At 41.3% G+C, this 14,500-nt stretch overlaps 1 protein-coding gene across 6 annotated transcripts in view; it reads right to left on the reverse strand.

The window, feature by feature from the left end:
* Positions 1–14,500, reverse strand: part of TEAD1 (TEA domain transcription factor 1) — a 313,180-nt gene that overhangs the window by 57,481 nt on the left and 241,199 nt on the right. For 4 of the 6 annotated variants that reach the window (XM_027852532.1, XM_027852530.1, XM_027852531.1 and 1 more), the window contains 5 exons: positions 9,970–9,981; positions 9,046–9,180; positions 7,449–7,495; positions 4,741–4,802; positions 2,621–2,745 (listed from right to left, as the gene is read on the reverse strand). In XM_027852532.1, coding sequence (XP_027708333.1) covers positions 2,621–2,745; positions 4,741–4,802; positions 7,449–7,495; positions 9,046–9,180; positions 9,970–9,981 — 381 coding nt within the window. The remainder of the gene's footprint in view (positions 1–2,620; positions 2,746–4,740; positions 4,803–7,448; positions 7,496–9,045; positions 9,181–9,969; positions 9,982–14,500) is intronic. The other 2 variants (XM_027852534.1, XM_027852533.1) reach the window with 1 other exon arrangement.

Raw genomic sequence — 14,500 nt, forward strand, 5'->3', positions numbered from 1 at the left:
TATGGTCAGATAAATTTTCAGATTTAAAATACAGGTATATCTTATAGGGTGGGCCTGAGACACAAATTTAAGTCATGATGGCAGCATTGTTTTGGTACAGCAAGGTGGCACAGTAGATAGACAGGTCCAAAGTCAGGAAGACTCATCTTTTTAAGTTCAAATCTGGCCTCAAACATTTACTAGCTGTGTGACCTTGGGTAAGTCACTTCACCTTGTTCGCCTCAGTTTGCTCATCAGTAAAATGAGCCGGAGAAGAAAATGGCAAAGCAATCTATCTCTGCCAAGAAAACCCCAAATGGGATCACAAATAATCAGACACGACTGAAATGACTAAACAAAAGCAACAGTATTATAGGAAAGAAAACTTAGTGTTATTTTTTAAAAACCTACAATTTGAGTACTTTCCAGAGGTAAGGAGGCAGCAATAATCTTTCAACTTCCCCTGTCCCCATCCCTCTCCTAACCTCACCAAAACAAAAACAAAAAACATACTTTTTTTTTTTAAATCATAAGGTCTGGCCATTTTAGTTTATACCAGATCTGCAATAAATTTGCTGCAGGACCAAAGAAGTCTAGTCATATGCAGTGTGAAAAACCAAACCTAATGACATTACCAGTTCAATTAAACCAACATGTGCTGTTGGGCAGGGAAGCTGGTGCATATTGCTTTTGTTGGCTCAGGCATTTGAAATAGCATCACTGCTGGCCAACCTGGGCCCAAATAGGACTTTTAGAGATGAACAAAATAATGGGTAGGGGGTAGTCATAGTAATTTAAAGGAGGAAAAGTTTTACTACCCAACGCTTCTCAGATTGGCTTCAAAGGTAATCACAAATCAAGAAAAGATAGGCTCATGCTTCCAGAACTCAGGTCCTTTGATAATCCCAGGTCTGGAAGTTACCAGGAAAGATCATCCAGTCCAAACTCTGCCTTCTTATCTGTGCGTGTGAGATGGGTGTCTACTCCCTCCATAAACATCTCCAGGAATTTCACTTGGGCATATTCAAGTAAGGAGCAGTGTGGCATGGATGGAAAGTTGGTCTCCATTAAGAAGAGTCCTGCCTCTGATAAACACTGTCTATGGCACCCTAGGCAAGTCACTTAAGAGCATAGGTTATAAAATGAGTACTGATCAATGGGATCCTCCTATGCCAATAAAATCACAGGTTCTTCATTTAGACTAGCTCAGAAGTGTCTAACACAGAGCCCACTGGGTACTTAACATTTCCAAGTGCAGCTGGAACCAGTTTAAAATGTAACTGGGAAATAAAACTACACACACACACACACACACACACACACACACACACACACACACACACGAACTGCTTACATTGAGATTGCCCAAGACAGCTCTTCCAACAAGGACTCCACAATTTCCCAGCCCACCTCCCCACTCCATGTCTAAAGCATCCAGAAGACAAGGGCATTTAGCTATTTCTATCCCCTAAGAGATGCAACATCATTCATTCGACCAATAGTTCATTTAACGACTCATTTCCCACCCAGCTGCTCTCCTGAACTTCATGATCTCCAGAAATTCATTATTTCTGCAAGATGAAATCAACTCTAACTCTCACACCTCCTCAGCATCCCTTGCTCATGTCATCCCTCCCTCCCTCCCTCTAGTTGGAGAGGGTGGGGAAGGAGACACCTGGAAGCTTCTCCCATATCCTCCACCATTTTAAGGAGGGAGAATGGCTAGGACATTCATCTCCATCATTTCCCAACAGACTACTCTCCTGGACTTCAGGGTCTCCAGAAACCCACCATTCTACAAGATGATATCAACTCTGAAACTCATTCCACCTAAGGTTATTTCCCAACCTAGCTGCAGGACTTCTTCATGCACTCCCCTGCAATGAGTACCCTCCCTTCTCCTTTTTAGTTTCTTTTTATGTGTTGCCTCCCCAGTTAGATTGTGAGCTCCTTGAGGGCAGGAACTGTCTTATGCCTTTCTTTGTATCTTCAGCGCCTATGGCAGGCACTTAATAAATGTTTACTGACTCTGTGACTCCGAAGCAGTCATTCAGTCCCTATCAATTCCACCTGTATTCAGGGTTTATTAGATCCTTTTCAGAGAGCTTTTGATAGGTAGACGAGCACAGGCTTCTAACATTGGTCACTGGTCTCTCTAGGGAAAGGAGGGAGGGGAAGGGGTGCAGAACACAGAGGCCAGCAATGTAAAAAAAGCAAATTTTGGCTCTCTTCCTCTTTCTTTTCTTTTTAAAAAAATTTTTTTTTGGTTGTTATAAAGGATCATTCTCTGAGGGAGTAGATTGATGTAGGGAGAAATCTAGGCAACATACAAACAAAAGATATCAACAAAAATCTGTTTAAAAAGAGAAGTTGGTGGAACCCTGAGTCTAATGCAAGAAATAACAAAGTTCTCTAATAATATCTAAATATTTTTCAACAATAATCAATTTTATTTATTTGGTCAGAAATGGATAAAACCAAAATGCTTACTTATGTCTCTGATCATAGCTGGCATTTTATAGACAGAAGTCAAGAGTGATGTGGTTTCTGAAGGAAGGAGGGACAAAGAGAAGCTTTAGGAAAGTGTGTTGGGAGCCCAAGACCACTGGGTCAGGAGCCATTTCTTTCTGATAATACTCACCGAGTCTGGGTCTCGCTGCTGTTCAAGAAAAGCTGAAAATTCCACAAGTCGAAGTTTAGTTGTCCCAATGGAACGGCCCTGCCACGCAGGAACTGAGGGTGCTGGTGCGGATGTAGGCTCGAACCCTGAAACACCAACCAACCATGACCTTCAAGCACTAACCATTCAACTAGATTAAACATGGATTCAACCTTCTCAAGATCTGCAGGCTCCTTAAGGAGACAATGTTCTTAATAACTCGATCTGAACTCAGGTTTGGGGGGGGAAGGACAACCAATTCCATTAGCATCCCAAGAGAGACCCCAAGCCAATGAGCTGCAGTTGTACAAGGGGTTTTTTACAAAGGCTGCACATCCCCAGTAGACTGAAATTCCTTCCTTATTATTCTGACATTCAGCAAAGGTTTCAGAGCAAAGATTCTCTAAGATTTTTAGTCTTTGGCAGTCTAGTGAAGCTTATGGACCCCTTCTCAGAATAGTGGTTTTAAATGTATAAAATAAAATACATAGGATCATAAAAGAAACCTATCATATTGAAATATAGTTATATATATATATATATATTTAAAGTTCTGTATTGACTGATTTTGCTAATTTTTTTTCTTTTCTTCCTCTTTCTCTTTCAGAAACTATTTGTTATATGAGATGGCTGTCTGGAAGTAGGGAAGTAATATGGAGGAATATTAAGTCAATATAAAAATTTATTTTAAAAAATCAGCTCATGAACCTCTCTCACCATCCCTCCCCCAATCTATCAGACTTAAGGTTAAGTCTATCAGTCTACTAGGTTAAGAATTCTTTTTCAATAGAGATGGCTTTTTCTCTCCAAAGACAGAATTAGAAATACAGATAATTTCCTGAGAGACCATGACAAGTCTCATTACCTCGCTTAGCATCATCTCTATGAGAGAGTTGTCCCCATCATTAGAAAATGAATCCTGAGCATGGACCGTGTTTTCAGAGATACAGAGCAGAGGAGAACATATTGCTTTTTAGAAAGCTTATAAACTAAAGAAAGAGGCTAACACTCCTCTCTTCTGTAATTGGGACAAGTAAGAATAGCAATGGGGATTAACTGAATGTTTAGGACAGCCTTGCCTTAGCTTGTCCTGTGTGAAAGAGCAGTCTGGTACCTTCTAATGAAAGTCACAGGTCTGACCGAAACAGATGAGAATCCTGTTCACTGCTCTAACAGGCTCTTAAAAGGCTGCCATTAGGATCATAGGATTTCTTGTTGACACATTATAAACATGGTTTATAATGATTTAGGGGTCTCCAGTTTGTGTATGTAGTTCAGGGCTCTCTCTTAGGCACAGGAGCCCTGGGAGTAGCAGTACCTCCCAGACCACCAGTCCTGAGTCCAGCCTGGTCCTCACAGCCATCATTTGTGGAAGCAACTCCTGTGGAAACAGGGCTAGTTATCCAATTGCTACCTACAGGGTAGCCTAGCTGAAACAGCACGGCACCCAGAGGAGAAGAGAGGAAGCAACATATACCAGGCAAGTCAGACTAACACCATCATCTTGACCACTAAGTCCCCTCAGACCCTGATGGAAGCAGCCCAGGACCCTGAGCCCAAGAGCCTTGGGAACAACAGTCCAGTGCCCTCAGCCATCATCCTGGAAAGCAGCCACTATGGAGATGCCGCTTGGTCCTTGCTCCTGCAGTTGCTAAATCCATAACTTCTTAACAGCAAAGAAAGTTCTTGCCACCAAAGTTGCTGGCACCATCGAATGGTTCAACATTAGAAACTGGTATCATTTTATCAATGGAAATGACATTAAATAAGAGGCATTAACATCGTTTTGGGGACCTTCCTATCTAACTTGCTGCTGAAACCTCCCCATCAGAATGGGAGCTCCTTGAGTGTAGCAACTGCCTCATCCTTCTAGCTTATCTCCAATGCTTAGCACTGCTTTGCACATTATAAGCACTTACTCAATGCTTCATTCATTTATTCATTCTTCAACACTGGGGGGAAGTACTCACACTAATCATGCCTAAATAAGAGAGATGTATAAGGCTACACAGAAGGTGACAGCCTTGTATGTCATCTGCAGAACCAGGGGGCTTTACAAACTCTCCATGGTGCCTTGGGAAGGATACCCAAAGCAGACTTACCTGGAATGGGGGCAGTGACTGTGGGCTGGATGGGATAGGCCTGCTGCACGAAGGGTTTGACACTAGAAAAAAGGGACAGAGAAAGACACATTAAGACCATATTGGGGGAGGGGGGCAGCTAGGTGGCGCAGTGGATACAGCACGGGCCCTGAAGTCAGAAGGACCTGAGTTCAAATCCGGCCTCAGATCAAACACTTGACACTTACTAGCTGTGTGACCCTGGGCAAGTCACTTAACCCCAACTGCCTAAAAACAAAACAAAACAAAAGAAAAAAGACCATATGGGGCAGAAGAAAAAGGGGCTACTCAAGAACTGAATCTAAACTCAGTAAGAATAATGCCTTTCTCCGCCTAGAAGGCATACAAAACTCTTGTTGTGCGGATAGGTTCTGAGATAGGATGCCAAGGAACAACTTCCATTCCTAAACTGTGTCTGGAGAAAAAAGGGGAGGCCTTCAAAGGGGGAGGACAAAGCAAAGGGGAGTGGCAAGTGATAATGAGCTGAGAAGGAAGGAACCCTATGGACACCATGAAACAGTTCCTTCCGTTACTGGTCCAGCGGAAAGGATGCTAAGTATGGAGTCAGAGAAGCTGAGATCCAATTGTGACTCTGTTCCTCACTGTCCAGTGAAACTGGGAAAGTCACTTACTCCCTGTACCTCAGCTTCCTCCACTGAGGGAGTGGGAGCTGAGATGGCTTCAAACGTCCCTCCGGCTCTCACTCCAGCACCCTAAGACTCCCTTCACGGAATGGCATTTACGATCAACTCCACCATGTTTGCCATCCATAGATTCAAACACTCAAAAGTTATCTTCCTAATATCTCATGTAGCCACATGCCCTCGTTTTATCCTCTGAAGAGACAGATATTTTCCATGCAGCGCCATGAGAGATACTAAATGACCTCCTTGAGCTTCTTTTATTATAAAGGCTAAAAGAAAATAATCCTAATTCTTTTGAAAGGCAACTCAGTATATAGAAAGGAAAAAAATCCTACACTCAGTGTTAGACCAGGGCTTAAGGTCAGACCTACATTCTTAGGAAATGGGTGACTCTGAACATGTCACTCGATGTCTCCAAGTTTCAGGTTCTTCATATGCAAATGGCAACGGTATCGCCTGGCCTTCCTACCTTACAGGGTGGTCAGAAGAATACTTATATTTTGGTTACATAGAGATTTGAAAATTGCAAGCATGTCACAAAGAAAGGATGTGGCAATGCCCTCTAATGTGGGAAGTGGGGTCAGTCCCTTGGAACTCTTCTAGCCCCCAGGAACACAAAGATCCTCCATCCCCAGAAACCACTGAGCTATAGAAAGCCACAGCTGAAGGTATGGAGAAGGCCTTCTTATCCAGTTCACATCCGAGCTAGAATCAGCTCTAAAACATCCCTAACAAATGCCTCTCTCCAGCTTTGCTCTGAAAATCTCTGGAGCAGAGGTTCCCAACCTTTACCATGTACTGCTTGGCTTTCAGTGAACTTAACCATGACCCCTATTCAATCTGAAAGGAAATTAATTCTGCAACTTACTATACACATACAAGATACAAAATTGAGAGAGAAACTGGATCCCTTTTTTAAATCACTTTTAGGAACAGAGCTGCATAAATTAATTTAAGCAGAATTTTTAACTTCATTGATTGGAAATTAATTCCAAAAAAAAAATCAGATCACAAATTTTCGCTATATCCTCCTGACAAGTTTCTCCAGGTTGGGAACCCCTGCATGTGAGTGAAGGTGAAATCACAGCTTCTTGAGGCAGCCCATTCTACTTTGAACAGCTCTAGCTCATGACTTTTAGGGAGAAGAAATTAATTAATCATGCTAATACAACTGCATTCACAAACAGCTCGTTATTTAGAAACCTGATTGTTTCAGTGTGATTAAAGGAACAGCTCACCTGAATTTATATGACTCTGAATTATAGAATATTTGGGAAGGTTTGGGTCTGTTTGTGGGTTTTTTTTTTTTTGGTGGAGTTCAAACCTGTGACTTTTATCATGTGGGGAATTGCTGGTGAGGAAACCCCTCTAAAGATACAGACCAACAATTGTCTAATAATTTGAAATCGGCCTGGGGCACTGAGATAGGGTCCCACAGCCAACGTGTCAGAGGAAGGAACTGAGCACAGGTCTTCCTGACTCCAAGACCAAGTCTCTGTCCACTGTTCCACTCTGTCCCCCTGAAATGCACTTTTCTAGCTCTTGACACCATAGTGTACTTCAAACTCCCAAGACAGTAAGTACTATGAAGTAAAAAGCACTACCCAATTATAAGATTTTATATACTGAGTATCAGAATAATTGGTCATTGTATATGGCAGTTTTTCAAAGGGACTCAAATGCTTTTGTGATCATTCCTCCTCTAACCTTATTACGCCATGTGCTTAGTAAATCATTTCTTCATAGACAAAGTGAAGCCAGAGCGGACGACACTGATCAGCAATCCCAAAAATGTACGTTTGGAATGAATGTGGCTTCACTATGGTGAATACTTTCCCTAAAGGTTGAATTCAATATAGCCCCAACCACACTGGACCTTAAGAGTTTCTGTCTGGAAAATCAGGAAGTCAGGCCACATGATCTCCAAGAGTTGTTCCAATTTGAATCCCCCATTTCCCTGTCTTTTGGCAGCACATTTTTCAGACATGCACATAGCAAAGGTTTTTTGTTGTTTTTTAAAAATAAGGCCCTACATTTTAAACTTACTCTTGTGAAGATCCCGGCTGACCTGTTTGTATCATTCCTGGCCAGAACTGTAAAAGATATTTAATAATTAAGAATAATTTCTGCAAAACATACACACACCCATTCTAATGCTAAAACTTTGATACTTCAGTGATTCCTGACATCACTGTGGTAGTCTCTGCCTCCCCCAACATAGATCCCAAATTAACCACACCTTAGTAGATGGTCCTCTTGAGGTGTTGTCCCCCTCTTCCCCAACCCCCCATTCATCTCCCCGAGATCAGTCCTCCACGGATGATTCTCTCTACACTTAATTAATCCAGCCTTTGAACAAAAAACACACAGGCCATCACTGGTCCACACTTCCAGCTTGGCAATACCTGACCAAGATGGCATTCCATTACTTTAGCTTTTGAGGACCCAGGGCCACTTTTCATACTTTCATAAGGCAAGCAAGCAGACTTGAAGACTTGGAGCAGACTAGAAGCATAAGAACCCAAGGTTAGGTGACGGGGAAGTCCTTGGGAAACAAAATCTAACCTTGGTGTTATCATGCTAGCTTGCCTCTACAGTGTTTCCAAATTCTCCAGGACACTACTCACTGCCATTCCCTCTTCCCCCAGATAAGTCCAGCCTCTTGTGTTCAACATTTGTCTCCCTCTATAAATCTGAGCCCCTGTTTCCTATCCAACATTTCCTCCCACTATCCCCTTGTATGAATCATCCCTTTAAAAGGACAAGAATCATGTATCATAAACTTTCATATGGCTCACAGAACCTAGTGTAATTCTGCATATAAAGCAGTGGCTCAATGAATACTTTTGCTGATGCGTAGATTTTAATCTTTCCCTTCAGGATAGCGTGTAAGCTTCCTGAGGACAGAGGTCTTGGCATCCCTAGTGCCTAGCACAGTGCTGACACATAGTAAAGGCTTAATAAATGCTTACTGAATGATTATCCACCCACCGTGATTTCCATATACTCCTGAGTCTCCTGCAAGTTGAATGAGAACTGAATTCTCCCAAAAGAATATAGGTTCCTTGAAGGCAGGGATATTGTTTTTGTCTGTATATGCACAGTGCCTAACATAGTTCCTTGCACATAGTGGTCACAATAAATATTTACTAAATTGAACTGAATTTCTTGCTGCCATAACTCAAGGTAACTAAACACCAAGAGCACCCACAGAAGGCTGATCAAGAAAAACTTCAGGAGAGTATGAGAGGGTGTCTGAAGGCAGAGCTTAAGGAAATTCGAGGAGCTACCTTGCTTCCTGTCCCCTTTTTGTCCCTCTACTTAGTGCTAAGTCACAGGGGAAGACAAAGCAGGATTCAGTTTGCCTATTTCCATGGTAAAGAAGAGATAAAGTCCTTAATTGGAAAAGGATCCCAATAAAAGATAACTCTAACCTTCCATTACTGGGGGAACTCTTCTCTAAGTGGGTTTCAAGTTAAAGGATCCCCCTAAGGGTCTCCTCAATGGGTCTGACCACCAGAAGTTTTCTTTACATTACACGGGATACAACTGCAGAGGAGAGCTAGTACTGTCCTATTAGACCACTAATCCTGCTTGTCACTGCTGGGACAGAAACGTTAATTGAAATGAGCTAATGGCTTACCCCTGGTGCGCCAGGAAACGTGGGGCGTGGGATTCCCGGCAGTCCCAGCTTGTTGTGAATGGCCGTCGCTGAGACTATCTGGGCCGATGACATGGCCGCCATGTGCTGCAATGCTTTATCCTTCGCTGTCTGATCCTTTAATGTGACAGTTACACACTGTCTTAATACAAGGCAACAATCTAACGATCAGCTTAGAACAGCTGTAGCTATTAGCACTTACAACTAAAATGTAAAAGCCACCAAAAAAAATGCCCAAAACAAAGCAACCATGCATAGATAAATACAGCCAAAAGGCTCAACTCTACTTAACCTACCTTGACAACAAAGGTTTTTTCTAATACCCAACTGTACAAATACTTTAGTATTTATATTCTTTCCTGAAAATTCTCGTTTTTAACATATTCAAAATGAGAATGAGCAATATGTCTTTCAACTCTGGGGGTGAAAATTCAGTTATTGATTCGCTCAAGAAGAGAAGGGGGCAGGAGGCCATCTATTTCTGAACACACTGGCCAAGGGATCTAAGGTTTGGAGATGGGTTTGGGGCCAGTGAATCAAGCCCTGAAAAAGGTAGACTGGAATTGTAGGGATCTTCACATACTTCCCCCAAACACAAGGGCTCCTGAATTCAGGTGGGATGCTGAAACACTGATTAGAAGAACTAGTGGTGAAGGAAGGCCAGAAGCAATAATGCAAGGTCACTGGTATAAGCAAACTGGCAGACATGCTTGGGGGAGCAGCGGCCGCATGCTCTCTTAGATACACGAGACATGTTTCCTTTAAAGCTGAAAGCATGTGTAGTAATGCTAACTTTCAAATGCTCCTTTCAGAAAACAGCAAAGGCTGAAGATACAGTCAAAGCTAGCCAAAAATTCTGCCAAGCACAGCTCAAGTATATCATATTGGTTTAATGAAAATACTTACCATGCTTGTTACCTGGATACAATAACAAACAGTTTGTTAAAATGGTTGTGGTACAACAGCAGGGTTTGTTTTTCTTCAATAAAAAAGTATATGTACATCTACGTATGTAGCATGTATGTGTGTACATATGTATGTATGCAGACATACATGCATATATTAGGGCATAAAACACATATAAAAATAAACTTCCCCATGTGTCAGAACAGACAATTTAGGTATTCACCCAGAAATTGATCGAAAAATGGTTACCCTAGACTCCTGCCCCAAACATAACAAAGCAAGTCTTAAGTTGATTTTGTGGTTTGTTTTTCCCCAACTACAGATAATAGAGTCTAACAGAAGCCCAAATGGAAAGTGATCAAAGTCCTCATGTCAGCAACTCCCACTACCAAAGGGAAGGCAATTTATACTTGGCCGCCATAAGCAAACACAGGAAGGATCACTTCTTCTGGGTGAATGTGCTATTAACAGTTAATAGAATTTCTGCACAAGCACCAGGCAAGAAGAGAAACTTGCAGGTAAAACACACATGCCAGTGGCACCTGAATCTGTGTGCCATCCACCCAGAGAAACTCAGCGATAAGAGATGGATTCATTCCTTCCCACACATCAAAGTAGCAATCATACGATAGCAGAGAAACAAAACCCATTTACGGCCATGTACAAAGATGTCACTCCTAATTAAGCTGTGGCTTCAGGACAAGCTGAGACAGACGTCATCGAAATGTTTACAGATTCTACCAAAGCAGTGGAACACCACAGATGAACACCCTGGGTGCTGTGTCACAACTGGCATGATATGCTAGCTAGTCTGAACGAGATGAAATATAAAGCTCCCAGACAATCATCAGGGCAGTACCTGCAACTCAGAGCAAACAGCCAAACCCTCACTGGCTTCTTATCATCTGCACACAACAAGATCTGTCCCATATAACTGGAGTTTGATTCCCGAAGCCTGTAATATCTTCTTTTTTTTTTAACCATTTTTGGATAAAAATCTTTCTAAAACACATCCATCCCCACCTTCATAAACAAAGGATACCAAACACAATTTGCCCTTTTTTGATAAGTCAGAACCATCACTTTGGTATGTCAGAACCATCGCTATGATGTAACTGTGCAGAATAAACACTCTATAGAAATGGCCTCAGGGTCTACTGCTGATTCATGGCTGAATAGGCCTAGAAATCCCCTTTGAACTCAAGTCTTAGTGAGGATGTTCGAAGACTCCTCCCTCCCCAGGAGCTGTCTTTTCTCAGAGTTTCAGCTTTTACTTGCCTACTTCACTTGGTTGTTTCCAATCTTGTTCTTACTGTACTGTTTCCAAACAATCATATAGTATTATGCCTAGAACTTTTTTTTTTTTAAATCTAGACCCGTGATATAAATCAAGAACTCTTCAGTAATTTAGCATCTCAGAATAGCTTGGGGCACTGAAAAGTGACTCTCTCAAATCCAGTTTGTGTCACTGGCAGTATGTGAACTGGGAATCAGGAATACCTGAGTCTAAGTCTATCTCTGACACTTACTAGCTAAGTGACCTAGGGATAAGTCACTTAACCCTATCAGCCACGGCTTCCTCATCTGTAAAATGGGCGTGGTTAAGAGCATCTACCTCAAGCAGTAGCTGTGAGAATCAAATGAGATCATATATATCTATATCTATATATCTAAATATATATATACACACACCCATATATACAAAAAACATTGTATACATTAAAGAGCTATACAAATTATCAATGTTAGAATAAAATAAAGTTATTAGCTATTAGTATTATTATGACACAATGCCTCTCAATTTACAAGTAGTAGAGGCTTACTAGGTGGCTCAGTGAATAGAGTGCTAGGCCTGGAGTCAGGAAGACTTGAGTTCAATTCCAGCCTCAGACACTTACTAGCTGTGTGACCTTGGGAAAGTCACTTAACCTCTAATTGCTTTAATCTACTGGAGAAAGAAATGGTGAACCATTCTAGTACCTGCCTAGAAAACCCCACGGGCTGTGTGCTATGGTCCACTGGGTCACAAAGAGTAAAACACAAATCAACAACAACAAACAACTATTTATTAAGTATCCATTGAGTTGTCAGCCATGCTTGTTGACTTTAACAGATCTTTGACAAAGAAAGATTGTTAAACTATAAACTTCTTGCTTTTTCCAACTGTAAAGTCTTCATATTGCCTACGGTAGAGCTATAGGTCCAAACAACTGATTACTCAATGAGAGAGAAATGTTCACTAGGTTATTTCTGTTACTCTTTTGAGTTCCTTCAATGAATCTCTCATCTCATCAATGAGGGAGGGTGAGGACAGCCTCCAGCTACTCATTCCACACACCATTCATGCCCTCTCATCCAGTGACCAGTCAATTTCCTACTGGGGAACCATGCCCTGGGGTCCTTTCTCTAGTTCTCCTGAAATCACATGGATACCAGTGAAGCATGTAGGCTTGCCTGCTATCTGATATGCCCACCACCTAACTAGCACAACTTCTTTTTTGATCAGACACCGCTCTGATGACATCTTTCCCACTGCCTCTTTGGAGCAATTCTTGAATCCAGCATGAACAAAAGCACAGACTCCATAGGGGAGGGATCCACTGGTATATACATTAGTAGCTACTGCAGCCGTAGGAGCTCTCAGAAGCAACACAGACATCTCTTTCTTGTTAAGTTGCCGATCTTGAATAGAACACCTTCAAAGAACATAAGGGTTTGAATCTATCTTGGAGAGGCCTCTGCATTTCACACAGGGCTTGGAATCTTGATGACTAGATGATTCCCCGGTGCCTAAGGGCTTTAGGATATTGTCTCCTTGCCAATGACAGAAAAAAATCCCAAATTAAGAGTAGTTCTCTTCTTTCCAAGAGTGGTTTTATTAGTAGCACATTTGTTCATTCTTTCATTCATTCATTCAACAAATACTTAGTGCATATTATATGGAAGACACTACATAATCATGTGAAGGTAGACTAGCTTAAAATGACAAAGATTTTTTGGGACTGTTGAATGAATTTTTAGTTTTATATTTTGGTGAGCATTCTTTTCCCTTTTTCGTATGAAATCTACTTTTGCAAATTTTGATACATTAGGCTTTCATAATAAAAAAACCAAGTTTCATACTCTCCTTTTACCACTCACCACCTTACACACTATGGACCTAACAAAAATATTCAGAGTCAGTATATCAAAGGAAGTTTGAGGTGATCAAAGAATCATGACACTCTAGGCAGGAGGCTTTCAGTTCTAAACCAGCTACTCACGAGCTGTGCCCCCTCAGGCAAATCAACCTCCTTCTCTGAGCTTCAGTTTTTTCATCTGGAAAAAAAGCAAGTTGGACCAAATGATACCTTGGATCCTTCCAAGTTCTGAATTCATGGTACAATAAATATTGTCCCCTTCTTTTAAGTAAATCCATGTTAAGCCATTGCTAAGTTAACATCACTGCTACATATGTCTGCATAGACTCTGGATATACATTTCTGTACATATTATCTATCTTAGTACGTTATATATTACTTGAGGGTAGGGATCCTTCCAGTTTCATCTTTGTATCCTCAGTGCCTAGAACACAGTAGGCCCTTAATAGATATATAATGACTGATCATTTGCTACTGGGAGAGCATCAGGATTTCTTTCCATTCTGATATCTTTCATTTTCTTCTTTTTTTTTTGCAAATAGAAGGGCCAAGAATAGAAAGAAAGTTAATCTCCTGGAAAGAGATTCTCTTTGGACTATGTTGGAGGTGACCTTAAAAGGCCAGATCATTTATGTAAGTTATTTCCAATCTTTTGCAAAGTGAGATGTATTTTATTACTGCTTATTTAATTTTGTAAAAATCTCCTTGCTACTCTACAGCACAGATTTATTTTGAAAATTAGAATAAACGTGTCTAATGTGGAAACATGTTTTGCATGATTTCAAATGCGTAATGGGTATCATATTTCTTTTGCCTTCTCAATGGGTGGGGGAGGGGCTGGAGGGAGAGAATTTGGAACTCTAAAATAAATTTTTAAAAATTTAAATAAGTTTAATATTGTTTTGAGAATTCCACAGAACCTCATGAAAAAACAAGCACCACCTAGGGATACTGCAGGAACAAAACTGGGATAGAGGAAGAGGCTGGGGAGAAGGGGAATAGTGGCTTATACGTTTGGTATGGATGCAGAAGCTACCTCTCACTAAGGCTGGGACAATAACAGAGGACCCCAAGTACCTAACATTTTAATAGTACTTTCAGGCTTACAAAGTACTTTGCTCTCAACAGCCCTGAGAGGTTACCTTAGTAATGAGATAACTAGGCTGTAGGGTTAATAATACTGAACTGAAAGCAGGGAAAGGATGGCAATTTTGATAGCACCTAATGCACTTTACAAAGTCCAGAGATAGATACTCAGATTTGAGAGGTGGAAGCCTAGCACAGAATAGAGAGTGAGAGCATTTGCATGGAACTCAGGAGACTAAAGGCATATGCCCCAGTCTGCTTCCTCTAGAAAGGAAGGGGGCTGACCCAGATGGCCTGGAAGGACC

This window comes from Vombatus ursinus, unplaced genomic scaffold (assembly GCF_900497805.2).
Source record: "Vombatus ursinus unplaced genomic scaffold, bare-nosed wombat genome assembly UNPS02009770.1, whole genome shotgun sequence".
NCBI classification, from domain to species: domain Eukaryota; kingdom Metazoa; phylum Chordata; class Mammalia; order Diprotodontia; family Vombatidae; genus Vombatus; species Vombatus ursinus.